The sequence below is a fragment of the Pseudopipra pipra genome, chromosome 5 (genome assembly GCF_036250125.1).
Source record: "Pseudopipra pipra isolate bDixPip1 chromosome 5, bDixPip1.hap1, whole genome shotgun sequence".
NCBI classification, from domain to species: domain Eukaryota; kingdom Metazoa; phylum Chordata; class Aves; order Passeriformes; family Pipridae; genus Pseudopipra; species Pseudopipra pipra.
The window spans coordinates 14345796-14372666 of NC_087553.1; the positions used below are offsets into that span (position 1 = coordinate 14345796).

The following is a 26871-nucleotide window of genomic DNA, read 5'->3' on the forward strand; positions in this document are numbered from 1 at the left end:
ACGCGCAGGCCCCGCCCCCCGGCGCGCGCGCCCGCACGGCCGGGCTCCCCTTCGCCCCGCCCCGCTCGAGGCCCCGCCCCCGCCCCCCGGCGCTGCCGCTCCCCCGGCGAGGTTTGGCCGCTCTGCCGGCCCGTAGCGGCGGTGGCGCCGGGCGGGAAGTGCGAGCGGGGCGAAGGAGCGATTCCCGGCTCAGGTACGGAGGGAACGGGATCGGGCACGGGATCGGGAATGGGATCGGGAACGGGATCGGGCACGGAACTCAACCCGGACCCGCGCCCCAGGCGCGCGCACCTCCTGAGGGAGCCGCCGGCGCGCAGGGCGACTGACCCGCTGCGGGATCCTCACAGTTCCACTGAACTAGGAATTTATTTAATTATTTCGTTATTATTACACTATACGTAATAAAATAATAATTAATAAATAATTAACTTAAGGAGCCAGAACCTGCATTAAAGTCCTTAGCCGCTGTTCCCAGGCAACGCTGAAGAGAGAGGTTATGGCAAATCGGATGGACCTGTGAGATTGCTCAAGGAATGACAGTTATTGGCATGTAAATTATCACTATTTCAAATAGTATCTTGTTGCAAGAAATACCGTTTATATTGTAATTACATTTATCATATTGTATCGTATTGTAGATATTATAATATCGTTATCATATCTTACTATATATTATCTATATGTTTTATATATTATATGTTATTATATTTTGTACCATACATAACAATTATATTATATATCTATAATATATATTATCATAATATAATTCAGACCTCTCACAGCCTGATACCCGTCTGATATTCTCGATAACCTGAATTCCCTTTTCAACTGTAGAAGCACAGAATCCATTTTAAATGCATTCCTGGTAAAGGTAAGGAAGGAAGAGCTTTACCCCGTGTTCATTAATTTCACATAAGTGCATGTTGTCAAGTCTAAAGTGTCCCAAAAAAGGGACTCTTTATATTGCTAAGAAAGCAGAGGGATGAAAATAGATACAGGGTTGCCCATGCCTGGAGTGTTCTGCTGATTTCAAGTGTAAATGATTTTTCATTTAACAATAAACAAGTGTCAACCTGGAGCTAAACAGGAAAACAGAGAGCTTCAAAGCTTTGGGTTTTTTGTCCTAATTTAATTAGTGTGTCAGCTTAATAGGGTCCTGCTGCCAGAAGTGTCATCTGTACCTGTAATCACAAAGGGGTTTATGATGCACAGTTTGACAGATCTCCCACAGCTCTTGCAGAGTTCACATGTTTCAGTTTCCAGCCTGGATTAATTTCTTGTCATAATTGCATTTGGGAAATCTGCAGCCTTTCCAGTTACAATTGGACAGGCTGCTTTTCCCTTGAAGTCCCAAACCATTACTCTGAGTTAAAAAGCCTGCTGTCTTTCTCTTGCAAGGGCTAAAGTGACTCGTACATAAATGATGTGGATATAAATCAATCTGACAGGCTTTTAGAAAGAAGTACCCACATAAATAATTTACAATATTTGATTAATATTTCTGCCAGGTCTGGTCTCCTGAACGAGCTCCTTTCTTTTAATCCATCTGTATGTATGTGAAACTTGTTTTTGGAGACTGGATTGTTCACTTTTGATTTTGTAACTGTGAGGTATTGCTGTTTCACACCTGGAAAAGAGCTTGTTTGTCAAATAAGTTTCTCTTTTCCTTCAGTTTTACCTTGTAGTGCAGCAGAACAGGGCAAGTCTTACTACAATCCCAGCTCACTGTTTGTTGCTGTAGGAAATTCTTTTATATATAATATCATCAAAAGATTATTGGTGCAGATGTACCCTTTAATACCCTGAATGAATTTTTTTTTGGGTGCAGAATTGTGAGTTAATGCAAAGAAATTAAGTAATGCAAGAAGCAGGCTTTATATTCTTGGAGAGCAAATGTATTTCAAATTTAGAATTGTTTGGAACTACCTGTTTCATAAGGTGCTACTGATGCATTTTTAACTAATGAAACTTCGTGGACACTTGGTAAGGCAAAAATGACAATGGGCACTGGATTTTAAAACAGCAAACAAAATTAGGTAGGAAAGGAGTAACTGACACACAACATTGCTATTAAGGAAAATGTTTGGAGGCAGCAACATTTGAAAAATATGTAGGCTAAAACACAGCAACATGTGGGTTAAACCAACCAATTTGGACTGGAGCTGGGTTTGTATTTGGTGGGGAAGCAGGGCCCTAAACAACCTCCAATAATTGCACAGATGACTGGTGAACTGTGTTATTCTGCTAAGCTTCTATAAAGGTAAGGAAGGAGGAGCTTTACCCTGTGTTCATTAAAATGTTAATTAATAAAAATTGTAACCAAGATTAGTGTTTTCTGTTTAGTGCAGGGAGGGGATCATCACCTAGTAGTGCCTGATAAACCTATGAGTTAAATTATGCTTTTGGAGCCACATAGATTCCACTGGAATAAATGGAACTGCTTGAAGGTGTCAGATGTCACCCATGCCCTAACTGAGTAGGAATTGTCATAGTGCTGTCTGTGTGCCTTGAAAGCAAATATAGTTAAATTACTGCAGGTAGCTCAAACTTTCTGTGTTATATCTTTTTTATTCTCTTACTACAGAATGTAGCCTGAATCAATAAGATGCATCAATAAGGTATTGGCAGCATCAGAGCCCACCCAGTCTCATGACCTCCCCGTGCATTTCACTGTTTAACCTGTAAAACACTGAATATCTTTTTCTTCTGATGAAGTCAACAGAACATCACCTTGCTTTTCTCAAGTCGTCCAGGTTGTTTGCCTAGAGATAACAGAAGTCAAAATTGAAGTGTTCTATTGTATGCAGCTTTTCCACAGGCAATTTCATCATCCCTTTTCCACTCTCTTTAAACTTTGGTGTAGCTCAGGCCCGTCTTGATCAGGAACGTCTGCCCCATTTATACTTAAAAGAGTTACCTCAGCTTTAGTGTTAGGTAAAGCAGCCTTTGCATAACAGGTAAATCAACTTATAAAGCAGTTTGGAGTTCCCAGAGGAGAGAATACTCCACAGAAATATAAAACTTTCAAAGCTTTTTGCATGTCTTCTTGGAGTGATTTGCACCTTAGGTTAAATATGTGGCATTATCTTTAGTGCTTGCTAAATCACTTGTTGCTACACGTGTAACTGTTTGCTCTGGGTGGGCTCAGTGGAATTGCACTGATTGAAAGAATGCTGAAGATTTTTACTCAGCTGAACCAAAGCTTCACTGTGAAGGAAACTTACCCTATAAAGAGGATGAGGTTGAATGAAAAGCCCTCTGAAAGTTCACAGTCCATGTCAAAGGCCTTAGATTGTGTGATGCTGTGATTATTTTCTTGGAAGAGCCGTGTTCTAGCTGAGCGTTTCCCAAGCTGTGGTACTCACACAATTCGTGGTATGCCAACTATTTTGAAGTGATGCAAAACTGCCTGCTTGCACCTTACACTTGAGGAGAACTGGCAACTGGCTCTCCTAGCACAGGATTAAGGCACAGGGCATGGTTCAAAAGCCTAGTTTGTCAAGACAGAGGGGAACTGATGGGAAAAGAGGAGATTTAGGACCAAAATAAATTTGGGGGGGGAGTGGACAGCAGGGTAGAAAGGTGTGTGAGGATGTGTTAATTTAGAAAATTAGAAGTTATGTCCATACAATCATGGAAGGGGAAGGTGTTGCCACCACAGCCCACAGTGGTAGTTGTACCTGAACAGATTAAATTCAGGATTATCTGCTCTAGAAAGTCGGATTATTTCCTGCACAGGAATTTGTGTACACACCCAGATTCTTCTCAGCAGCTGCTCCATTTACTACCAGCATACAAATAAATACCTATTTCTAGAATGCTGTTGCAAATTAATATTTCATCATCTAGTTTCCAAACCAGAAAATTTTTTTTTTGATCATGTACCTAATATGTTTGAATTTTAAAGATCAAAATATGGAAGTAATAAAAGCTGTTAAGTTTCTTTACCTGATCTGGTCTACCCAGATAACATTTTGGAGCACAGTGCAACACCTCTAGTCTTGTGGGGGTTTTTTCTCGCTGATAAGAAAATTTCCTGAGAACATTTCCAGTTGAACTGAAGGAATTCCCTGTAAATAATAAGTAATGGTCAGAATCACAGAGGTAATAAATTATAATTCCTTTAAATTGATGTAAGCTGTTAACATTTTCCTGCATACACAGCAAGTCTGTTTGAACTTTAATTTTTAGTATTTCAAGATGGTTTGGAAACAGGGCTTTTTTTAACACTGGTTAATGAGTCAGGCAGCCTCCCTGCACAGTCCTGGCCCTGGAGGGTGTTCGAGGCTCTTTGGCACTCAAGCCAATAGCTTATTATCTACTTCAGTATTAATGTTTCATGTAAGTTAAAATGTTGTGGGGAGAGGGTGGGGTGGTGGGGTGGGTGAGGAAACAATATTCCACTGAGGAATGGAAGTACCTTGCCTTCCCTAGCTCCTGGCTCTGATACTGAGATAGACTTACAGCTCCATTTGCAGAATTAACTTCTCTCTCTTCCAAACTCCTACTCTAATAATTTTGATATTGGAGTTCTGTCACTTTGAAATGCTCTGGCAATTGCTTTGAGACCCAGGGCTCTACTGTGCTGCACTTCACCAACTGCAAAACCCACCACATTGCTCTGACAGAGTGTTTGCTTTAAACAAGGCTCACAGCTGAGGCTGTGCCTGCAGGTAAAGCCTGAAACCAAACTGGATTCATACATAATTTGAAGACAAAACACTGACACGTTTTTAAACTGCTTATTGCAAAGAAGTATGTTGCTAGTATTCCCTAGCAGCATCTGATCTGCTGGATTAAAACCATGTGATGTGAAGCTGTTTTCAGTGGGATTCTGTACTTCCTTGTTCTCATTCAGAATCAATTCCCCTGACTTATTCAGAACTTTGTTAGGAGTGTATCTCTTTAATAAATTTAGGCTGATAATGGTGCACACAATATAAAAACTTAAAGGACTTCAACTGAAATCAGTATTAAGCAATTTTGCATCAAAACACCACCCACCTACTTTGTATAAATTGGTCACAGGGCTATGATTAAGATCTGACTTAGACTGCTTGGGGCATGAGGGGAGGCAGCAGTATTGTTCAAACTTTGATTCCTTTTGCCTCTCGCCACATATACTATTTTTTTTTCTCTACTTGTCTCCCTCCCCATGCAATGAACTCTTTGCTGAAGAGGGGAAATAGCCTGCTTAAATCACAAGTGTTACTCCTGGTAACATTGCCTCCTGCTTGTTCTTTTTCCAAAACCAAATGCATTTACCACAAATTGCAGCTCGATTCTGACTGAAACACATTTGAGTGGATGAACACTGTACAATTATACAAATTTTGGACTGAAGGTGAATAATTCTAGCCAACCAAAATTAAGGAGAGTTTTAGCTACACCTGGCATGATTGCCAGTGCTCATACTTGCCCAGGAAACAACCAGTATCCTTCTTCTGAAAATTGTTTGCCAAGTCCTCAGTAAACTTTGGATTTCTTGTTCAGAGACTGGAAAAAAACCTTATTTTAAAAAGTGCTGAACCTGGAATACATTAGCAAAGTACAATACCAGCCAGGTTCTGACTGACTGTCAAATCATGGTATTCTCTGGGGGTTTTAGACTTACTCAAACTGTTCTGACATCTCCAGCTATCTTGTATGTGTCTTAATTTTTCCTATATTTGTAATGCTTTCAAAAGTCTGAGTGCTGGGCTCTCAGTTGTACAAATGACATTTCTGCAAAAAGGTTGTCTCTGTGGGTTATTCAGAAGAGCTGCTGCATTTCCTTGGCACAGCTGGGAATCCCAGGGACCAGGGATCTCCCAGGGACCACTGCTCCAGCAGGGTGGAGTGCAGTGCTGGGAAGTGTTGGATACTGGCTTGGAAAAGGGTGCCATCTACTGAATTATTGGCACCACTTCTTACAATTCTTACAGGTTCTCTGTGGTTTTCAGCTCTGCACAGTTTATGTGGTACCATGATAACACAAGACAGTCTGATTGATTGCAGTCAAAGCAATAATCTAAAATAAAGACTGACAAGTCAGGGTATAGCCAAGTAAGGTTTTAAAAAGTTACCTCTGCTTTTTTATCAGAGCCTAAGTACTCATAGATATTGAAAGTCATCCCAGAAGTGCTGAAGAGTCTGAGAGGGAATTCTATTTTCTCTTACCTTTAGGGATGCCTGAAAGCCAGGGGAAAGATGGCAAAAGCTCCAGCAGCAGCAACAGTTCCAGCACTGGCAGTTCAGGTGCTTCCTTCGGACAGGTCAGTCCCCTTTTCCCAGGAGAGAAATAGAAGTTTTATGCTCACACTTCTGGAAATCTGCCCTGCACATTCATTCATTTTAAACTTGGACACAGTAAGGTTGGAATCGTGCTACATCTAATTGTATATTACATTTTTCATCCATGATGGTCTTGGCATGCCTCGAGTTGTAATATATTGCTGTGGATTCTTCTCTGAAGGTTTTTAAATCTCAAAAGTGGGTCTTGTTTTATTCTCCCTTATTCCCAGATGGCCTGGATCATACTTGCACACGTTCTCAGTAGTGATTCAGAAAAGCCAACTACTTTCAGCTATTAAAAAATTATTTAAAAAAATTGCAAAATAATTCAGAAAAAAGAAAATCATATCTGAGCTTAACAGAGCTTTTGGTGGTGAATTCTCTTCTCCATGATAGGCATTTATATGTAGTTCCTGAATATGGCACAGGCATGTGCATCCTCCCTTTTTCCATATGCTTTTTGGTTACAGGCTTGCATTCTGGAGACAGAAGAAGACAAAGTTATTCCTTTAAATCAGAGAGGTTTGGCAGGGGGTGGAATTTATATGACACACACACTGTGATCTGCTGAATGGTTAGAGTAGCCAATACATTCATACACAGTACTTACAATTTCAGTGGTAAAACCTCTGTTCTGTCCCACATCAGAGCAGAGCAACACAAGCTTTTTAGTGCTCAAATCCTTACACATACATTTAGGCTTTGCTACGTTTTTTAAATTGCATTTCTACTAGGACAAGCCTAAAGTTACAACACTTTAGGCTTCTGGTGATGCTGTTGTTCTCTAAAGATACCAGTGATGTTGGAGTCATCCAGAGGGATTTTCCCAAGAGGGAAAATTGCTGAACACTCCTCAAGAAATTCCAATTTTGACTGGTTTCCTGAGTTTATATCCTCCCTGCCCTGATGGCATATGGTGCTAGAGTAAGGTTAATCTTTGCTTTTGTTGGAGTTTTTAAATACACTTTTCTTGTGGGTCGCAGAGATATTATGTTTTGGTTTTGAGAGGTAAAACAGAAGCTTATATGTGTGTTTGTGGCAAGCTTGACTAGGATTATTAATCAAAAATAGTTGCTACAGCTCAATAATTGTATACATCAAGAGGGGAAAAAACCCCCAAACAATCTAATGCACGTACATAACATGAGGTGTTTCCTTGTCTGTTCTAAACTGATTCTAAAAATGGATCATACACCTCTTGGAAGGACTGGGATAAAGAAATGATATTAGGAGAGTAAGATTTGTCTTACCTTATTTTTGTCAATAGTATCACTACACAGCCAGTGAATACCAGGCCATCCAGCACGCTCTTCGGCAGAGGCTGGGCCCAGATTATATCAGCAGTCGCCAGGCTGGAGGAGGACAAAAGGTAGGAGCACACATGCACAGATGTTTCTACTCCATTTTTTTCCCCCCTAGGGTTTAAAAAGTTACAGTATTCCTTATTTTTTTGAAGGTAATTTCCTGCTAGTAGTTTAATATGCAGATGTGAATGCAAAGTCAGCATGGCATAAATTCTAACTTCTATTGAGCCACATATCCCTTTTAGACTTAAAAAAAAAGACTTAATTTTTCAGTGCTTCATCCTTTACAAGGGAATGTTTATCTGCTTGTGCAACACTGAGATGTTTTCCTTATTTTTTCCCAGAACTGGACTATATGGAGCATTATATAACACTGGCTATGTTTTACCATCTTTAGTCGCCTCCAGCTCTGCCTTCCATTAAGTCATATTTGTTATTATATTAACCTTCATCACAGCTGCTGGAAGAGAGTGAACCTAAAGCTGCACCATCATCCTTTTATTCACATTACCTGAACCTTGAACTTAGCCAGGTTTCCTCAGTGTGAGGTGATGAGTGTAATCCCTCTTTAAAATAAAGATGTGTAGAGATGTGTGCACAGGTCCCTGTGTTTATATGCATATTTATGTGTTTATGCTTTTCTTTTCAGGTCTGTTACATTGAGGGTCACAAGGTCATCAGTCTGGCCAACGAGATGTTTGGCTTCAATGGCTGGGCTCATTCAGTCACTCAGCAGAACGTTGGTGAGTGTCTCCTGAGGGCAAAGAAATCTTCCCTCCCCCTTGTTTCACTGTGAAGGAAAAGTCTCTCAGATAAGGGCCAGGATATCTATCCTAGAACTTGGTCACTCCAAACAACCTGGAGAGAGGCATGTACAATTTCCAGGTGCTTTAACAGTTAGTAAAAATTAGAGAAATTGAATAATAAGGGAGCTTCTGTTTTCTTTTTACATGTCACAGTCATTACTCTGAGGGTGTTTATGATTATTCTGGAGGTATTCTAATCAGGTCTCTGATCTCTATGGGAACACTCAGTCAAGAGTAATTACAATTAAACTATTTAACACCCAGCAGCCCTGAACCAGCTTTCATACTCACCTGTAATTTTTATACTCTAACCAGATCATATTCTCAGTTAATATTCCCCTAATCTTTAGGGACCCATCTTTTTCTGCAGACTCCTCTTCTAGCTAATACCTAGTACTGAGATTTTTATAATAGAAAGCTTTAGAAAAAATTTGCACTATAATTTGGTGTTCAGGTGATCTTAAAGCTTCAGCCTCTTCCATCTCAATAGCTGAAATAGTACCTACCAGAGAAGTGTTGTTCTTGTTTGCAGATCTGCTGTGCTTATGCTAAAGACTCGTGAAGTAGGTCAAAGTAGCTCCTTAAAAGTACTTTCTTTCTCCTCCCCACCTTCAGAAATCTTTTCTTAACTCAGGCTGGTAGATTCTAGAAATAGAATAACTTACTTCATTGCTTTCCATCTATTCTGCACCACTTTTTTTCCTCCTTTTAGTCAAGAAAGGACTGACATCCTTCAAACTCCTCCCTTGTTCAAATAATGCCATAAGAAGTCATTCCTTAGAGATTCAGAGGATTCTGTTTTAAATTCCTGGGTAGAAAAAGGGGGCTTGCACCTTCAGCAGGATCACAAAACAATGAAACAAATAGACCAGATGAGTACAGAAGGGCTCTTGCACCCCAGAACAGAGTTACTTGAACTCCAAATTTCATTTCAGACATGTGTCCTGTTTCTATTAGACTTGCAAGACTGCTAACTAGAGTGCTCTATATGTAGTAGTTAGCATTGCTTTTGGTGTGAAGTAAGGTACTTTAGAGATTATGACTGAGAGTTGTATTGCAACCTGTTCAGCTCTTCAGGCATTCTGTCCTGGATAAAACATGCAAATTTTTACAAACTGGAAACTTCTGGTACATAATAGGAAAGAAATTACTTGTGTAGACTACAGTTTCTTTTCCATTGTTGTTTTTATAAATTAGCACTTAAAATCTCTCCTTCCAGCTGAAAAAATTGTTATTCTTTGAACATTTAGGATACATATATGAATTATTAGTAACATTTGCAACTCTTTCTTCTTTCATATGTTAGCATTCTCAGTTAATATTTTGTAAGTCATGCTCCATTTTACAGAAGATGATACAGTATCTTAGGAACATTCAGCAAGTATGGTACAGGTTTATGAATGTCCTTAAAGGACAAAAAAAACTAAATGTGGACCAGAAGCCTTTTGTATTATTTAGGATGTTGCTTTTCCCTCCCCCAGACTTTGTTGACCTCAACAATGGCAGGTTCTATGTGGGTGTCTGTGCTTTTGTCAAAGTTCAGCTTAAGGTAAGTGGATTTTTTTTGTTTGCTCTGTCTGTAGTTGAGCAATTTGAAGCTGGGAATGAAAGATCTTGCAAAGGTCAGACTGTGGTCCTGGAGTACTGTGCTGCAGCAGGAAATCTAGTGCTGTCCAAAACATGGACATTGCTATAGAACAGCCAGCTAAGAGCAAGTAATCAGGCTTAGGAAAGCACAGCACCTAACAACAAGTGCTGTATGTGTAGAATTTCCCTTCTACTTACTTAAAATTTTACTGCAGGATGGGTCATACCATGAAGATGTGGGATATGGAGTCAGCGAAGGCCTGAAGTCCAAGGCCTTATCCTTAGAAAAGGCAAGAAAGGAGGCAGTAACAGATGGACTGAAGAGGGCACTCAAGTAAGTGAAGATCAGCACTGGCACATTTTCAGAAGTTATGTGAGAATGAAGTGTTATTTTTCAGTCACAGTGAGCTCTCTTGTTTCTCAGGTGCTTTGGGAATGCTCTTGGGAACTGCATCCTAGACAAGGACTACCTACGAGCCGTGAATAAGCTTCCACGTCAGGTACAGAACACGGGCTGTTAGAGCAGGGACTGCAGAACATCCACTGCTCCTGGTCCTTCATGTTGTAAAGTTTATAAATAGTGATATCAGTGCATCTCATTCTTGAATGTTACCAGCCTGGAGACCAATAGACTTTGTAACAAACAGTTCACACAAACCAGCAGGCAGAGTTTTTCCCTGGCATTTTACCACAACTACTCCAAATTTTGACTCTTTGCAGCAGACAAGTTTGCTGTGGCAAAGAAAGTATCTGGCTCAAAAATATCGTGTGACATTTATGGCCATGTTGTCTAAATCTCTCTGTTCAATGCCAGTAATCCATGCCTTAACCAAACTGGCTCCTTCCCAAAAGAACACTGCAGACTATTAGATGCCTCTGTGATAGAAAGGGTGAACTAAACTGTTTAGACTGGACCCACGACAACTTTCAGCTGTTGCCAGTCATTTCAAGGTTTTACCACAGAACAGCAAAACAGGTAACACTTTTATTTTGGTTTGTGAGGAGTATACAAATGGCCCTGCAAATGTCCTCTGCCTCGCTTCAAATTGTGCTGATAGCTGAGTTTTGCAACTGAATTATGAGAGCAGGATGTACTGGCTTTGGCTGTTGGAGGATGAGGAATAATATTAGGAAGAACTAAACTCTTATTTATTTGTGTTAAATACTTGATATGATACTACTGGCAAACTGGCTCTTCCATGTATGAAGAATTAGCATGTACAACTGATGTATACTTGAACACTTGAACTATGGTTCTTATCCTTCACAAACAATAAGAAACCACATTACATCTTGCTTTGCTTTTTGGACTCCTTATGTTTCAGTTTGCAAGGAAAAAGAGCTGCAGTTACTTTACCCTCTGTGAAACACTATGTCAGTGAACCTGAGGTAACCAGCACCGTGGAGAAATGCCTCTTCTGGAGATCTTTGGTCCAGAGGGACATACAATAAATTGTGATGTCCATCTTCACCAGTGACAACCATTCTGTAACCCCTTTATTGTGTGCTCTGATGTGACATAACAGTCTTCAAAATATCCAAGTTGTCCTGGCTGTTCCTGAGGTGGCAGCTCAGTGACCAACATGGATCTTGCCAGCTCCAGCTGGGGGCAGGAGGCTTCTAGGGGGTGACCTACCTTGTGGACTGAGGAAAAACAAAGCCTTTTACAGCTGCTGATCTATGGAGTTTCACACTAAAGTTTCCTTCAGTCACACTAGGATTTGCCAAACCCCACTAGATGCCCAAAGCTATAAGGTGATTCTCTCTAGCTAAAGGCTGTAGGAGCAGATCCAAAGTGACACCTCACCAAGTAAAGACAGCCCAAATCTCTGCTTTGCCATTGCCAGGGTCACTGTCTGTTAGAGGCATTCCCACAAATTTGTAAAATCACAGAGCCAGAACATCCCATCTTTAATAAACAAGAACGGTGTAGCTTCCTCAGAGGCCTCGTGGTTGCAGAACTGAGTCAAGGTTTGCTGTGCCCTTTCTCACAAGTGTGCAAACAGAACTGGTAGAACTGACAGGCTCGGCAACAGCCTCGTGGGTCTCTCTGAGAAGCTGTAAAATGCTGCATCGATCACCTGCACCTGTTCTTGTTTGCAGAGCACAGTGTGGGGAGACAGGGGCTATCTGCCCTGAAGCACCGAGGGATTAAACTAACAAAAAGGCACATGAATTCGGTGATTAACTAACTGAATTACTGTGTACTGAAAAAGCATTTCAGCTTTCTAACTCACTGGTCGACTTGGAGCAAACAAAATGAAACAACCTGTGCTTATTTCATTAATTAGATGATGGAAATTTCTAACATTTTCTCTTTTTTCCTCCTTTTTTAGGTACCCCCTGAGTTAAATTTGGTCACAGCTAAAATACAGGACTATGAGCCTGAAATAGAGAAAGCGAGGTACACCAGCTATTTGGAAAGGCAGAACACAGCAGGGGAACACTCTGAGGTAGCACCTCACTGTGAGCCTGGTCAGAGGGAGGCTGCTATAGTGACAGTAGATCAGAAACAGCCAAATGGTCCCAGGTGAGACTGCTGTTATACATGTCTTTTATAAAGTATATTAGAAGTTACCGTACCTTTTAAAACACATGGGCAGCCCAATACCAAAGATGCCCTAAAACACTAGTTCAGTGGATTTTCTTTACTGTTATTTCTTAATGAATTTTTTCTTCATAAAATGTAATTGCTGAAATCCTGTTTGTCCTTGTGCTTGCTGGGGGGGGGAAGGGATAGGAACACAGACTCCTTGGCTATGGAGTGTGATGCCACTTACCAGCGGAAATTGCGGCAGAAGCAGCTACAGCAACAGTTCCGGGAACAGATGGAGAAAAAGCATCAGGTTGCAGCAGTTACTCCCAACAGCAAACAGGGTAATAAGACATGGCATTAAAAACTGGCAGTTCCCATGATAGCTGCTGGCAGGCACACCTTACCCTCAGTACAGGAGCCTGATCAGCTTCAGGTGCTTTTGTGCTGAGACATCAATGCACCTTTGAGGCCAAATGAAGGAGAATTATCCTCCTTTCCCCCCCCTCTGTGTTCTTAAAGTGGCAGGAATATCAGCTCTAAGCCAGCATCATTACAACTGCAATTTTCCAGCCAGCCTAAAGCTATTGTCAGCACCGTTAACCTGCTGCACCCGAGCTGAGGCTGCAGGCAAATATTAACCATTGATATGTTGCCTTTTGCTCATGGGGAATTCTGGAACCTGGAGGTGGGGGGAGCAGGCTAAAAGAACCATGTTAAAGTAGCACACTTGCTCTTGTCAGACAGCATCAGGTACAGAATCTTACTGTTTTACATCCTGCTACTAAGTCATAACTAGCTCTAGGAAAAAAGAGGATACCTGGTGCAGCTGCTGGTTATCATTTCAGACTCGTGCTCTGTTAAGAAGGAGCAAAGGGTTCTTCTGTATTTCTGATATTAATCTCTTCTTGTGTTACCTCCTTCCAGCAGCATCTGATCCTCCCATAAAGCACAGCACTCCAGCAGTACAACAGGAACTAGCAATAGAAGAGGAGTTCTTTGCAGGTCAGCCAAAAATTGATAAGTGTTAAATCATTAGTATTTAAATCAGCTCTTCAAAATACAATGTAAAGGTAAAAGCTCTGAAGAATTGGAATAACAGAAGTGTGTGAGTCTAATCTTAACAATAGAAACTTGGCTTAAGTGGCAGGGAGATGATGTCCATCACTATGAGGGGTTTTTCACTTAGGCTCCTGAGCAGAGTTGTTATATTTGTTTGGTAAACACTTTTCTTGAGGTGATACTGCACAGAAACAGATCTTTGCAGGTGGGGTGGGTGTCTTTTCCTAGTATAACTTTGGCTGTTTGTGTCACACTTACACCATGGTGCCTGGACATTGTTTAAGTCCACAGCTCAAGGGGCAGGACCATTCCCTGCTGTGCACTGCCATTAAAAATGCTTTACAGGTTAAATTTTATAGTAGCCACCGCTTGTAGCAAAAGAGTGTGCTGATCTTGGAGTTACTGTCATTCCTGTAGTACAACACTACCGTCGTGGATCACCTTCTCATTCATTCCAGATGATCCTGAACTCTGGGACATTTCCTTGGAGAGCACTGATCTTAAGGTAACAGGTCCCCAGGTGGCAGACCCATCATCAGCTGGACACCAGACACCTAAAACAGCCCACGGACCTCACCCGACGAGGACCCGTAACCGGACACCTCACAGAACAAACCACCACAAAGCCTCTGCCAGACTCGCACAACTGCAGCCACCTGCTACACTCACGAGCAACAGCAGTGCCAGCCCAGGTAGGTGCTGCCAAAAATGACTGAGTTCTGTCCTAACCATGGCTCTTGGCTTTGAAAGCAGCGCTGTTAGATTAGTGAAGTGGAGCGGGAGAAACATTCCTCTTTTCTTGGACCTGGCTGCAGGTGCTGTGACAGTGGGCTCGGAGAACTGTCTGGTTTTTTCCATCCCAGTGTCCTATCAAGGAAGAATTAGACAAAGAGTTGAGGAGTGCTTTTAGAAGCAGAAAAAAAAACATTAAGAAGCTTCCATCTCTCACTCTCTCCCTGTTTGGCAGGGTGCAGCCCCCTCAGGAGAAGTCAGAGCTTGAAGAAAAGGAGACTGGAACCTCCGTAAGGCACCCAGTGGTATCCGTACCTCCATCACAGGACCGCAGTTGGCTTTTCAAATTATGTCAAATGGACTTTGCTGCATATTATGGTGAAGCAACAGAGAAGAGTTTCGTACAGCCAGCAAGAACTTCATGTACTTTTAGGTTATTGCATATTTCAGATGCCTTTTTCTATAAACAAGCAATCATTTGTGCTTCTGCAGCACTGGTGGATGCTACGTGTAATTTGCCTGAAACAGGAACAGAATGAATTGTTAAAAATGAGATATAATTAATAGCTTCTCTCTCTCTCCCTCAGTGCTACAGTTCAGCACAGAGGAAAGAGATTTTTAGTGAAATGGGGAGCAGGTGGGTTACGGTCAGAGGACAGAACATCTGAGCTGTGGCTGCCCATCCGGCGAGGCTGAGGGTGTGACGCTGTGGCAGCATCTGAGGTGCAGCCCAGCCTTTTCCCTGTGGCTGCACAAACAGGGTCAGAGCCCATCACTCTTCCTCAGCCTGTTCCTCAGCCATCCCAGGCAGCAGCAGCAGCACCTCCACTTCCAGCCCTGCCTGTGGCACAGGGCAGGAGCACACCAGGACTGCTGCCAGCACTGTGTGGCATCACAGACAGTGTTTGATCGGATCCTTTGTGAAATGAATGGGAGCTGCACTTCTGTTTTTAAATAAGCTTTCGACCCTTGTCAATACAGAAATAAACATGAAATTTGCAAAGCAAACCACGCTGGGAGCTGTTTGTGTCTCTGTGCCCTTCCAGCCTTTACAACTCGCTCCCTGTTTGACAGCCTCAAAGGAGTTAACATGTTCCAAATGGAAGCTAAAGAGGAACCACCGTGTCTGCACAACCTCACGTTTGCTTTAGGATGGGCAAACAGAAAACCTCACAGGGTTTAAAGGTGAGAGCAAAGCCAACAGCTGTTCCTTCTAGTAAGAAGGTCAAAGGAAGAATTTTTAAGTACTATTGGAATAATACTCCTGTATCCATTTGGAGCAGCTCCACGCTGTAAAGGGAGGAGTTCTGCTGGGCTGAACTATCTGTTCTCTTCCTCTCTAGTGAAGTGGTTCAGCTGTAGCTCCACCACCAAATCAGGGTTCAGGCACCTGTGCTGGCAGCACTGCTCCTGGCAGGGTGGTTCCACCTTCCCCAGGAGGGAAGCCTGGTAACTGCAATTCCCACCTGCAGTGCTGGAAGTAAAGAGGATGATACTGTGTGACTGGAATTTACAGCTGGACCAGGAAAATTTACATAAACCCTGGGATTAGTCCAACCCTGACATCAACGTCAGGCTTGAAACAGGACCCTATTCCTGTGCTTTGCCATCACTGCCCTGTCTAAATGTGAACACATTTGAAACATCCAGCATTTATTCCTATTCCTCCTACAGTGCCTTTACCACTTAATCAGTCCTTTCCCCTTAAATATCCTCTACTGTCCACTTACCTCCTCAACAGGACAAGGAACAGCACAGAAAGACAGGACAAGCTGTAATTAATGGTAATAGATTATATCTAAAAACAAGTTGCACATTTCACCGTACTCATTTCTTGCCAATTCAGTGCTGCCTTCGGAACAGCTCAGGGAAGAAACACATTCCACATATTTGAGTCATGCACTCGCTGTTGAAACCATATACCTGCTAGGAAGGAAGGCAACGTGCAGACATTCAGAATTGCTGAATTCAAAGCCGCTCCACACTTCTACAATGAAAAACATTCAAAAGTCTCATATAAATGTAACTGCCTCAGCTTTCTTGACTCTGGAAACAGTGCCAGTGTAGCTGTGCCTCCTCTAAGAGAGATCATCACAAGGAGCTTCTCAGGATTGGTCCCTTTGAAAAGGGCAGGAAAACTTATACTTGGAGCTTTTTTTTCCCTTTGAGGCCTTGCGCAGCATGAGTCATAACAGAAGCTGCTCTTAAAATGGAAAGAAATGCAGCAGCAATTAGTGTTTAGAAATACCAAATTCCTCCAAGTCTAAAGTTGAGAATGACCGTATGAAGCATTCCCACAAATCTAAGGATTGAATTCCTGTTGTAGAGCTCAGCGAGTTCCTTCTCACCAGCCCCACAGGTGCACGTCCCTGCTCCTGTCCACCCCAGAGCAGAGGGCAGGGGAGCCCACAGAGGGAGAGTCCCCAGGAAGGGCGCTCCCCCCTCCCTTGCAGCGCTCCCCACTCTTACTTCACTGCCAAAACCAAGCACAGGACCTCACCAGCGACGCTCCCTCCACCTGTGCTTCTGACAGGGGAGCCACCAAGTTCTTGTCTGCCAGAGCTGAGTGTGTTTGGCAAGTCTGTGACATTCCCAGCCATAAAGGCAGTCCCACAGCTGATCCATTATCCTGCACAGCTTCTCCCTCCCACTCCCTCAGGCCGCTCCTCTCCTAAAGATTCATTCTACGAATTATTCCTTGTAGTACCTTGCTTTGGAGTGTCCTATTAAAGGCCAAAGGCTTGTGGCTGGTCACTGCTTTTGAGAAGTGAAGGGTCTCATTAAACTGGGTTTCTTGTACTTTCCTGTGATAAACTGACAAATTGGGTAACAGTCCCATCACTGCAGGAAGAGGATGGAAGGGCTGGAACCTGCTTTTCAACAAGAAATCCCGCAGCTCAACAAAAGCAGGTTTGGTTTATCTGAGTGGCTTCATTCAACAGTCTGCAAAGGTGACAGACCGGAGCACAGGGCGCAGTCGTACGAGAAGCGCAGTGCCTGGGTTTAGTGCAAAACATACGACTAACTACGGCCAGGGAAGCCCCAAGTTTCAATTCATTTTATTTTTTTTTATTTTTATTTTTTACAGTGTACATTGTTAAATAATGTAAAGAAAACGCTTGTAATTCAGAAACAGATTTTATGTGGAAAAAGATACTCAAAGTGTAATATTAAACAAAATAATTTAACAGTTCAGTAGCATTAGTTTATTCCTCTAGACTTCAGTTATTCATCCACAGGAGGAGAGGGAGGGAGGGGGAAAAAAAAAAAGAAAATCAATGGTAAATAAAACCAGTTCTTGCATAACATTAAGTGAAAAAACGACCTCAAAACTTATTAGATCAAATTTAAATAACCACGTGCTGCATCCAGCTGACCAGTTCCAATGCCACGAATATTCCCCTTGTCTCATTACTGCCTCAGGTTTGTCACCGCTCCCGTTTCCACTGGCCATGCCCAAGAGACTCCTCTGCATCTATCCCTGCAGATGGAGGAGCAGGCGTTCCTGTTCTGCCTCAGCCACCGGGACCCTGCCCTCCCCCCTTCCAACACACCCCTTGAGCCTCCTCTCTCTCTCCCCCTGCAGCTCCAGCCTGTACCTGCTACACAGAACCAACCGGCCTCAGGGCCCAGAGCGGCTCCTCTCCAGCCTGGTCCTGCTGCTGTAAAACAAGCGACAGGAATGGAACAATCTCACACACTTCTTTGTAAAAGTGAGAACATCCACAAACACAAAAACTCCCTAATAAGGCTCCAGGGGAGGAGGAACAGCGCTCCTAGAAAACAATGTGGGCAAGTAACATCCCTGGTGGTGCACCAGCTTCCAGGATACTGGGGAGCTGCTCCCAAGCACTGAGAAGCAGAACTCTCATCCTTCACAGCTTTTTGCAGCACTACATAAATACTGGCTGGTATTATTTTGACTTTGAAGAGGAAACCAGTATTTCTTAAATATATAAAGGGAGAATGACCAAAGCAGAAGATACAGTATAGGTACTAAGAGGTGACAGATAGTGACAGTCCTGGTACCAGCTTGAAATTTGTTAAGAGTGAACAAAATTGTAAATCCTCCAAGACAGACAGAGGAAACTTCTTGATGCCGGCTGTTTCAAGTACATCCATTGCCGGCAATGGACGTTGCACCAGGACAGTCTGTTCCTGGCTTAAATGAATTTTACAAAAAAAAAAAAAAAAAAAAAAAAAAAAAAAGAAAAAAAAAGAAAGAAAAAAAAAAGGTAAGAAAAGCAATCCCAGCAGACAAGCCCAACGAGCAATGGCACCTCTCCCTCAATCCACATCCTGACCAAACATCTTTACCACTTCGCAGGTGGAGTCAAACTGCATCTTAAGTTGGGCCTTTCCCAAAGATACACGTTCTCCCCATCCTCTCTCCGCTTCTGATCCAGACCTCCTGCCTCCACAGACAGTACTGGTTAGTCTCATTTTAGCTTCACCCGCAACCCTCCGTCTCTCCCCCACCTGGCCCCTGTCACACCAGCAACTTCAGATCTGCCCGCCTGGACAAGCTTCCCCGACACACAGAACGCTGTTCCAACCCGCGGCCTCAATGACTTCCCCCTCCACACACCTACTCCGAGCGGCACCGGGACCCGGAGCGTCCCGGGCGCTGGGTACAAACAAAGCCACCCCTCACTGAACATGCCCTCTGCCCACCTGGGGTCTGCTGGGAAGACGACGCTAAACTGCAGAAGCAATAGAAGTCCAAGGCACTAAAATATCCAGCAAGCATACTGGGAGAACAGACAAGTATTCAAGTACATTAATTTATACAATTTTACATTCACATTTATTTATCTAATACAATGAAAATACAAAGGAAAAAGTTAAAGTGTCTCCAATAAGTATAAGGATATAGCTAGCTTTTTTTCCCATTTTTTCTTTTTAACTTTTTAACCCTCTATATTCCACTCATTTTTAAACTACTGTTGTCCAACAACATTTATATATCACAGTGTTTCCACATCAAAACTGATGGTAAGTACATGTCCGCAGGGAACTTTTAAATTTTTTTTTTAACAATTTAAATTGCTCTAATGCTGCAGTCAAAGCTGTTAATATCTTACTTAAAGCAGTAATGACCTATCAAGCACGGGCTGCACTGCAAGTCCATTTGTGTGCCCCATCTTTTCAGAGCCAGATATGATTGACCGGGGAGAGGGAGAGGAGGGGAATTTGGACAGCTTTTTTCCTGATCTTGGTTCTTCAGGGAGAGGCGAGAAGCATGCTAAAGCCTCATGCTAGGGTTCAGCTCTCCCACCTCAACACATGTGGATTCAGCTTCAAACCAGAGAAAAAATTTACAGCAAGACTGTATTAACTGACCCCATGACTCCTCTTCACAGCTCTTGTTCCCCACAAGAGCGGGACCCCCTCGGTGAAAAGCACTGTCCCATCACAAGGATGCTGATCATCCTCCTCCCCCCTCCAAGCGTGTGGGGAAACCCCCTTTACAGAGAGTTGACAGCAATGGTTGGAAAAGATAAATTCATTCCCAGTCTGGCAAGCTACCAGTTCATTGCAGCACTAGTAGTTGATACAGGGCCCCATTTCCCTCCCCACGTCCTGTCCCGAGCTCTCGCCAGCGTGGTCTCCGAGCAGGGCTAAGTGGTCCGCAGGTTGGAGCCGGGAGGGTTGCTGACCGACTTCTGCAAACTGCTGATGTTGAAGCTTTGCAAAGAGGCGGCACCTACGGGCTGGAACTGGCCGAGCGGCGGCTGTGCTGGACCGCCCGCCCCACTCCACGGAGCGGGGAAAGACGCTGCTGGGTAACCGTACGGCTGCGGAGGGCATATAGGCTTTGTGAAGGGACCTAAAGAGGTAGCTGATGCTGCAGGGATGGGCGTAGCACCCAGGGAAGATGTCATAGAGATACAGAGCTGACCTGGTGCCGAGAATTTTCTTGCCATTCCAGGGGCCTGAAAGAAAACCCAACCACCAAGAAAAGTTATGTAACTGTGCTTAAAAATCACCAGTCCGCCCCTCGGTCCACAGGCCGTTCCCAATGAGTGTTTACAAGGACAAGCCGTGGCCCCCTCCTCTTCAGTTACCCCCATCCCTTCCAGAGCAGGAGATACATCCTCTGCACAGAAGGAGCCAGCTCACAGTTTCCCAGAGCACTTGTCCCAGCTGCACAGCAGCTGTGCTCCAGCCGTGTTTGACGCCACAGCAACAACCCCACAGCTTCCCACCACAAACGCTCACGGATCACATCTTACCTCATAACTACTATGCCCTTTGCCAACTTTCTTGCCAGACAGGTTCATGGCATCCCGGGCCCAGTTATCGACCAGCTTGTGCAGGTCATCTGTGAAAGTCCCTTTCCGGCTCGAGGCGATAGCAGTGGGCTGGGTCTGGGGGGCTTGGCTGTTCACTGCAGCCCCAACTGTGTTAGTGCTGCTGGTCCCTACAAATACAAGAACCGGGAATCAAAACTAAGGTTAAAGATCATCTTCCTCTCGTGCATGAAATAACTGTGGTAATGGTACACCAATAGAGAGCCAGTTAAAATGCCATGCAGATTAATTCTAAGTTTTGATTCCAGGACACACTGAAGTGGGAACTACAAGGACTCCTACAGGCATTTTCTCAGATTGAGAGTATTTCATAGATATGTTTATTTTGCTAGAAGTGCTGCAAGTGGTCATCTTATAAGAGGGGAATGGTAGCAGCCTACAGGTCTTTGTAGAGGAAAAAGGACATTAGATTTCAGCACTGAATCACAGTACACGAGGCACATCGCTCTCTCATCCTAAATCTTTTAATTAGTAGCAACCACTATTGGCACAGGTCAATTCCACCTTGGGGGACAATGCTGGATGCTGAATAAGGAGCAATAAAATCAGCATTACCAGCTGCTCTGTAGCAAATTATCTCCACTTTGTAAAATGAAGAGAAAAATTCACCCAGTTTACATACACACAAAAAAGAGACAGAGTAAGAAACAGCAACTGTTGTTTCCAATAGCTGCCATACTTATGTTCTTGAGGATAACCAGATGGGGCTGTCTTAATCCACCAAACAGCCAGGATCAGCAGGGGAAGTCTGCACTGCATTAAATTTTGCTTTTTGCCTCTGAAAGCATTTTTTTGCAATTATGTTCAGATTTCCTATGTCAGAAGAATAAGCATTTCAGATGCAAACAACTAACACAGCTTAAAGAAGGCAGGAGTGAGACTAGTTCCCCAGATAAGCTTTGACAAGTTTTTCTATTCACTGCAAGAACACAAAACCCCTTCAAATAAATACCAGGTTTCGGTTCTGCTGGAAAGCTTGTTGAACATTATCCTGTGGGGGGAAAAAGCAATCTAGAAGCTTTGTTTTGGATAGCCTCACTATGCTCCTCATACTTATAAACAACAAACTGCACTCAAATTTCGGTTTTTCAAAGGCAGACCTCATAACAGGAATCAAAGAAATTGCATTTTGAGCAGAATCCTAAATTCCCAGCAATATTGCAAAGCATCCTCATTTACAGACGTGGAAGTGCTGGTTAACCACTAGGGCACACCCAACAACAAAATCAGCATCAGCAGTGCTAAAGCCAGCACTGCTTGCAAGCACACATCCTCACCTACTTGGTGCCTAAAGATCCTCAAACATTTCTACTTGCTCCCTCTGGAGACTGCAGCTGGGAAATCCATGAAAACCTGCATTTATGGCAGGCATTTCTGCGAGGAAAACCGATTTAAAAGTGGAGCACCAGAAATGCCAGCAGTGAACATCACGTCTCTACTGCAAAGGCCAAATGGTGGCATCGCTGTCTCTTGCCTGACAGCTCCCTTCCTGTTCCACTGTCCCTGGCTATCAGCCACATTCCTTGCAACCACTGTATCAAAGAAAGAACTGGTTCCAAACCTCTGCAGGAATGTTTCGTATCGAGGAGTGAATTAGGAAGGTGAGGTACTTACTATGCAGGACAAATAAACAAAGTGTTACTGCCTCTAGTAGTGCTGAGGAGGGAAGGATACGTATCCGTCCCACCAGTCCCAGCTCAAGCATGGAAGTGGCTCCCAGTCCGGGTGCCCACAGGTGGGGCAGCAGTTGTTAGGGGCAGGCATGCAACAGTACACACAAAAAGGGAAGAATAAGGTTCCCTGAGCAGGGAGTGTGGCTGCAGCACGGATGAAGAGCAGCAGGGACACACTGTACGGTGCAAGGAAAGTCTGCAGTGAAGTAACAAGAACCTGAAGCATGCATCATGTGGAAAGGGCTCTGAATGCAATTATTTAATAAGAGCAATGATGTGAAAGGTGAAATTAAAGACAAATGAGGCAAAAGCGAGAAAGTACTTGGGGGAGGGGGAACACTGCCAAAACCAGTAATCATCACATTCCACCATGAGAGTTCATGCAGGGATTGACACACTTGCTCTCATCCTCTTCCCGATGGCCAGCATCTGCTTTTGATATTTCACATTTCCACTTCAATCACTAAGTACACTGGATCCTGGACCTACACTGGAGAGGTTCCTCAGGCCACGGAAGGGAGAGAACTAATCAAAGCACATGCTACAGTGTGTTCAGCTGAAGATATGAAAGATCAGTTCATAAAGTTTAAGTGTTTTCAAAAGAAATGGATTGGTTCAGTGTGAGAAAGGTGGGAGGCTGAGAGAGCTTTGTCTGCAAAAGTGATTTTGTTAAGGAGCTCCCATCTCAGGTCACAGACATAACAGGTTAGAGCATCATAGCTGAGCAACACAACTAAAGCTCTCATGTAATGTCAATTCAAAAAAGTACTTCTCAGGAATTTCCCATTTTAACTCTTCCACAGTCACTGCCTGCAGAAACTGCCATCCAGAAGAGTCTGAAAAGGAAGTGCTTCAACTTGTAGCATTCAATGGAAACAACCCCCCACATTCCTGCTCGGTCACAGCAGCCGTCCCCAGTTCTGCTCTGACATGAAGGATCTCAAGTGAAACAGGCTCCTCTCTCCCCAGCCCACTACCTACATGCCTTCATTCAGCCCTTTTATTCCCCCCCCCCAATAAAAAACCAGTCAAAAGACACCTTTAAAACAGTCTTAAATGACATGAGCACACACAGGCTTTTCTAAACATCTCTTGCTTTGGGAGACACACTAGAGACCTCTACTCTCTTATGCTTTTGAAATGTTGAAGAAGTGTCTGCAATTGGATCCATCACTGAGGTGACAAGCCCCATTAAATCCCAAACAAAGCAGCTGCTCTGTGGTACAACTCTAGCACATTACAGTGAGCAACTGACCCTGACACTAAAGCTGCTCTTGTTAGCGATGGGCAGAGCTCCACAGTGAAGGTGAGGTTCTGCCTGCCTCCACTGGGCTGCAAGAGCAGCAGCCTGACTACTCAATATACTAATGACAGAGTACACATTAGAGGGCATAACACAGACAGACAGATGCTGTGCTGGAGACAGAGTCAGGGACATAAGGCTTCAGTGACCAGGAAAAGCTGATGAATAGCTTTACAGTCAGCAATCGGAGATAACAGAAATAAGATAATTACTACAGAGCTGGTTGCAAGGACAGACTTTTTTCACCATCTTCCCTGAAGCACAAAGAGAGAGTAATTTGTTAAAGATAAGAGAAACAGTGAGAAACGTTTAGTATCAGGAAGCATTACAAAAAGCTTGGTGAGAAACAGAGAACACAGCACAGCAGGGCTCTTGCAGTCACTACTAGGACATTCTAGCAGAAACCCAAAGACTGGTCTGATGGTTTAATCAGTTGTATTTTCAGAAAGAAAAGAGGCCCGGCCTCCTATATTTATTCTTCATAATTCCCAAACTATAGTGAAGAATGTCAGGAGACATTAAGGTCACAACTGGTTCTTATCAGAAAAGGAAAAGCAAGTACATCTTCCATTTTTGTCAGGATGTACAAAGCATTTTACAACTATCGAAGTTTGACCAGCAACATAAGAAAGATTTATTTGATAGGTCAAGTGCTCTTAGTTTGTCACCCTATTTTCTCAGATCTGTGAAAACAGTTCAGACATTCCCTGCCAAGCTGTACCACTCTGTTTCTCCAGCTGCACAGTTAAAAGCATCAATCACTGCACTGTTTCCTCAAGACCGCTGATTCTAACCCAGCATCTTCTCCAGTTGTCACTCTCCACAGCAGTCTGCAACAGCATTTCAACGACAAGACTCCAGGAAACAAGCAACCTGCAGTAAGCCAAGTGCCAGGCCAAGCTGTGCCATGCCAAGTATTACCTGCTTTTACAGGACAGCTACAACACTCTTTTCAACAGGAATCTGTTTCCCTCAGCACCAGTCCCAAAAGTAGGAGACACACATGCAAAAGTACTCTTCTAGCTAAATGACAGTCAATTTGCAGTCAAGGCCTTGTAAGTAAATTATACTCTGATATATTTAATTCATTGCCAATTCTAGAAACAGACTGGCTGTTCCTCATATTCCCTACCCAAAAAGAGGACAGGCCGGACTACAGATAATTTTTAAAAGTTAGCTTTGGTAAGAATTTAACTTCTTCCAAGAAAAGAACCATGAATTTTGACATTGCAGATGTCAGCGCACATCTGCCCATTAATATACCAAGCAAAAACATTTAAAGATGCTCGATTTGAAAAATTAACTACCATTAGTGCTTATATCCCAAATCCAATGAAGCGGGATAGAATTATCATCGCAAAACTCAACAGCTTAGTAAGAAGTTTCCCCTCCCTCTGGCTCCCTCCCTTTCTCAGGAGGATGGAGCTGGTTGCATTGCAGCTGTCTCTGCAGAAGGCCAGGCCCAGTTCCCACACACAGCTCTGGCTCAGCTGTGCCACTGCCGACCGTAGCGAGACAGATGATGCAGATGTGTGGTACTGCCATGCAGAGCAGCGACTGAAGGTCTCTTCACAGCACTTAAAGCTTTCTCATATCAGGTCATTCCAGAGGGTGGGAAACAAATGTCGGGCATTTAAAGGGTCTAGACTGCAGAAGCAGCATAGGAAATGTTGCAGCACTCCCAATAAAAAGCATCACATAGCAGCTCAAGCGTATTGTTATTTCAGCCACATCAGAAGTTTGAGGCTCTCTTGTAAGTCTGGCCTAACGTAAGCACAAATGAAAGGATTCTGAAAAGACCCACAAGGTAACTCATGAGACAGAATGTCTGAAGATATCTACTTAAATAAATGTCTGTTTACCATTTTCACTGCTATTTGTTGCACATTTAATATATGTCCAATTCCCAGTAAAAAGTTCTAAACCTGGGCCCGTTAGTAGGTAAGGATCTTTTGAGTTTGTCTAGAAATATCCTCTAATTATTTTTAAAACCCTCAGTGCTTCCAGCTTTAGTTATCTATCTGCTGATGATCATAAGAAGTCACTGCTAACTGCCTACAGGTGGCATCAATGCTCTGCACTGTCATGAGCACTGGTGCCGAGGACATGCTTGTCCAACTTGCACTGTGGGCACACTGCTGGAGGAGGGCAACATATTCTCCCCACCAGTTACTGCAGTGTCCAACAAAGGCATAATTTGAAAAACAAATCTTCCTCACTCTTTCAGTACAAAGATTACCTCCCCTACAAGTCTCCTGTCACCTAACATGCTGAAGAAAAATTACTGAGGCAGGCCAAAATAAAATGCCCATGCACCTGTACCTTGCTAACTCTCCCCAGCTTGTGTCACTTCACTCCTGTCCTGAAAGTTTCCACTAAAGGTTTAGAGAAAATGAGTGCTTGTGATCATGAGTTTAACAACAGAGAATACCTGACATGAGAACCCAAACTTCTAAAGGCGTGCTAAGAGCAGCTCAGCTGAGCCATGGCATGGGAGGGAATACAAGGTGGTGGATGAGAATGGGCTGCATGAAACAGATCCAAGCAGCAGAAACAGAAACCAAAAAGACAAAACAAAAAACAGACAAGGAAGGAGTAAAGGTGTTACACACAAAGAGCCAAGCAGGGCGTACTCAGAAATCGGGTCCTCCTGCCACCAGGCTTGAACGTCACTCTCTCAGATGCACAGTTAAACTTCGCACAGCCTGTGAGAAAACAAGAACGGGAAGAACAGAGGAAGGAGAGGAGAAGAGACAGAACACCACTACAAGATGTTAGCAACTTGAAGTTGGAAGGGTGAAATGCATTAACATGACACACAAGAATAAGTCTCAAAGTGCGGACCAAAGAGTACACAGACAATATACGGAGTGAAGGGACTCCTTCCAACACCTCCAGACATTAAGCCAAGCTTGCAGTGTTGTTCTCCAGTACATAACCCAACAATAAGGTTGCAATCTATAGGAAAGCCAAATCCTGGCAGAAGTGTCCAATTCCAAAATGGTACTGCACAACTCTAGATACAGGGAGATGATTTGAGTAGCTCCAAAATACTTGAAACAGTCCTTTAAAAAAACCTTTACAGAAAATTCTTCCATAAAGTCTGTTTCCATTTTCTGCCTGTACTTCTCCAGTTTCAGCAAAAACACACATTAGAATTGATGTAATCAATCAGTCTATAGCAAAGCTTTTCAAAAAGATGTGCAAGGGGGAAAAAACCTGGAACAGCTAAGTTCAGAGAAATAAAGGAGTCATCCCCTTAACAACTGGCAAGTAAAAAAAGC

At 43.3% G+C, this 26871-nt stretch overlaps 2 protein-coding genes and 1 long non-coding RNA gene across 15 annotated transcripts in view; 1 reads left to right on the forward strand and 2 right to left on the reverse strand.

Moving 5' to 3' along the window:
• The first annotated feature begins 88 nt into the window (after nucleotides 1-88).
• Nucleotides 89-17572, forward strand: RAD52 (RAD52 homolog, DNA repair protein). The gene is made up of 12 exons (XM_064654597.1): nucleotides 89-193; nucleotides 6166-6254; nucleotides 7541-7642; nucleotides 8227-8320; nucleotides 9865-9932; nucleotides 10186-10304; nucleotides 10395-10470; nucleotides 12307-12500; nucleotides 12705-12847; nucleotides 13431-13508; nucleotides 14024-14257; nucleotides 14533-17572. Exons 2-12 carry the CDS (start codon nucleotides 6168-6170, stop codon nucleotides 14589-14591), a joined length of 1254 nt encoding a protein of 417 aa, XP_064510667.1. The 5' UTR covers nucleotides 89-193; nucleotides 6166-6167; the 3' UTR covers nucleotides 14592-17572.
• On the reverse strand, nucleotides 2549-4094 carry LOC135414161 (uncharacterized). Its single transcript, XR_010430608.1, has 2 exons — nucleotides 3949-4094; nucleotides 2549-2762 (listed from the first exon to the last, which is right to left on the reverse strand). It is a non-coding gene; the product is annotated as an uncharacterized LOC135414161 (long non-coding RNA).
• WNK1 (WNK lysine deficient protein kinase 1) overlaps nucleotides 17341-26871 on the reverse strand; it is a 102625-nt gene continuing 93094 nt past the window's right edge. For 8 of the 13 annotated variants that reach the window (XM_064654583.1, XM_064654592.1, XM_064654593.1 and 5 more), the window contains 4 exons: nucleotides 26200-26292; nucleotides 23800-23841; nucleotides 20534-20721; nucleotides 17341-20233 (listed from right to left, as the gene is read on the reverse strand). In XM_064654583.1, the coding sequence (XP_064510653.1) occupies nucleotides 19919-20233; nucleotides 20534-20721; nucleotides 23800-23841; nucleotides 26200-26292 (638 nt within the window). In that variant the 3' untranslated portion in view covers nucleotides 17341-19918. The remainder of the gene's footprint in view (nucleotides 20234-20533; nucleotides 20722-23799; nucleotides 23842-26199; nucleotides 26293-26871) is intronic. The other 5 variants (XM_064654589.1, XM_064654595.1, XM_064654586.1 and 2 more) reach the window with 4 other exon arrangements.

Bases quoted from the DNA above. Each gene is read 5' to 3' on its own strand.
- RAD52 (XM_064654597.1), top strand. From the start codon at position 6,168: ATGCCTGAAAGCCAGGGGAAAGATGGCAAAAGCTCCAGCAGCAGCAAC. The intron at 6,255-7,540 runs GTCAGTCCCCTT...TTTTGTCAATAG, and splicing joins CAGGTGCTTCCTTCGGACAG to TATCACTACACAGCCAGTGA. The intron at 13,509-14,023 runs GTCAGCCAAAAA...CATTCATTCCAG, and splicing joins AGAAGAGGAGTTCTTTGCAG to ATGATCCTGAACTCTGGGAC.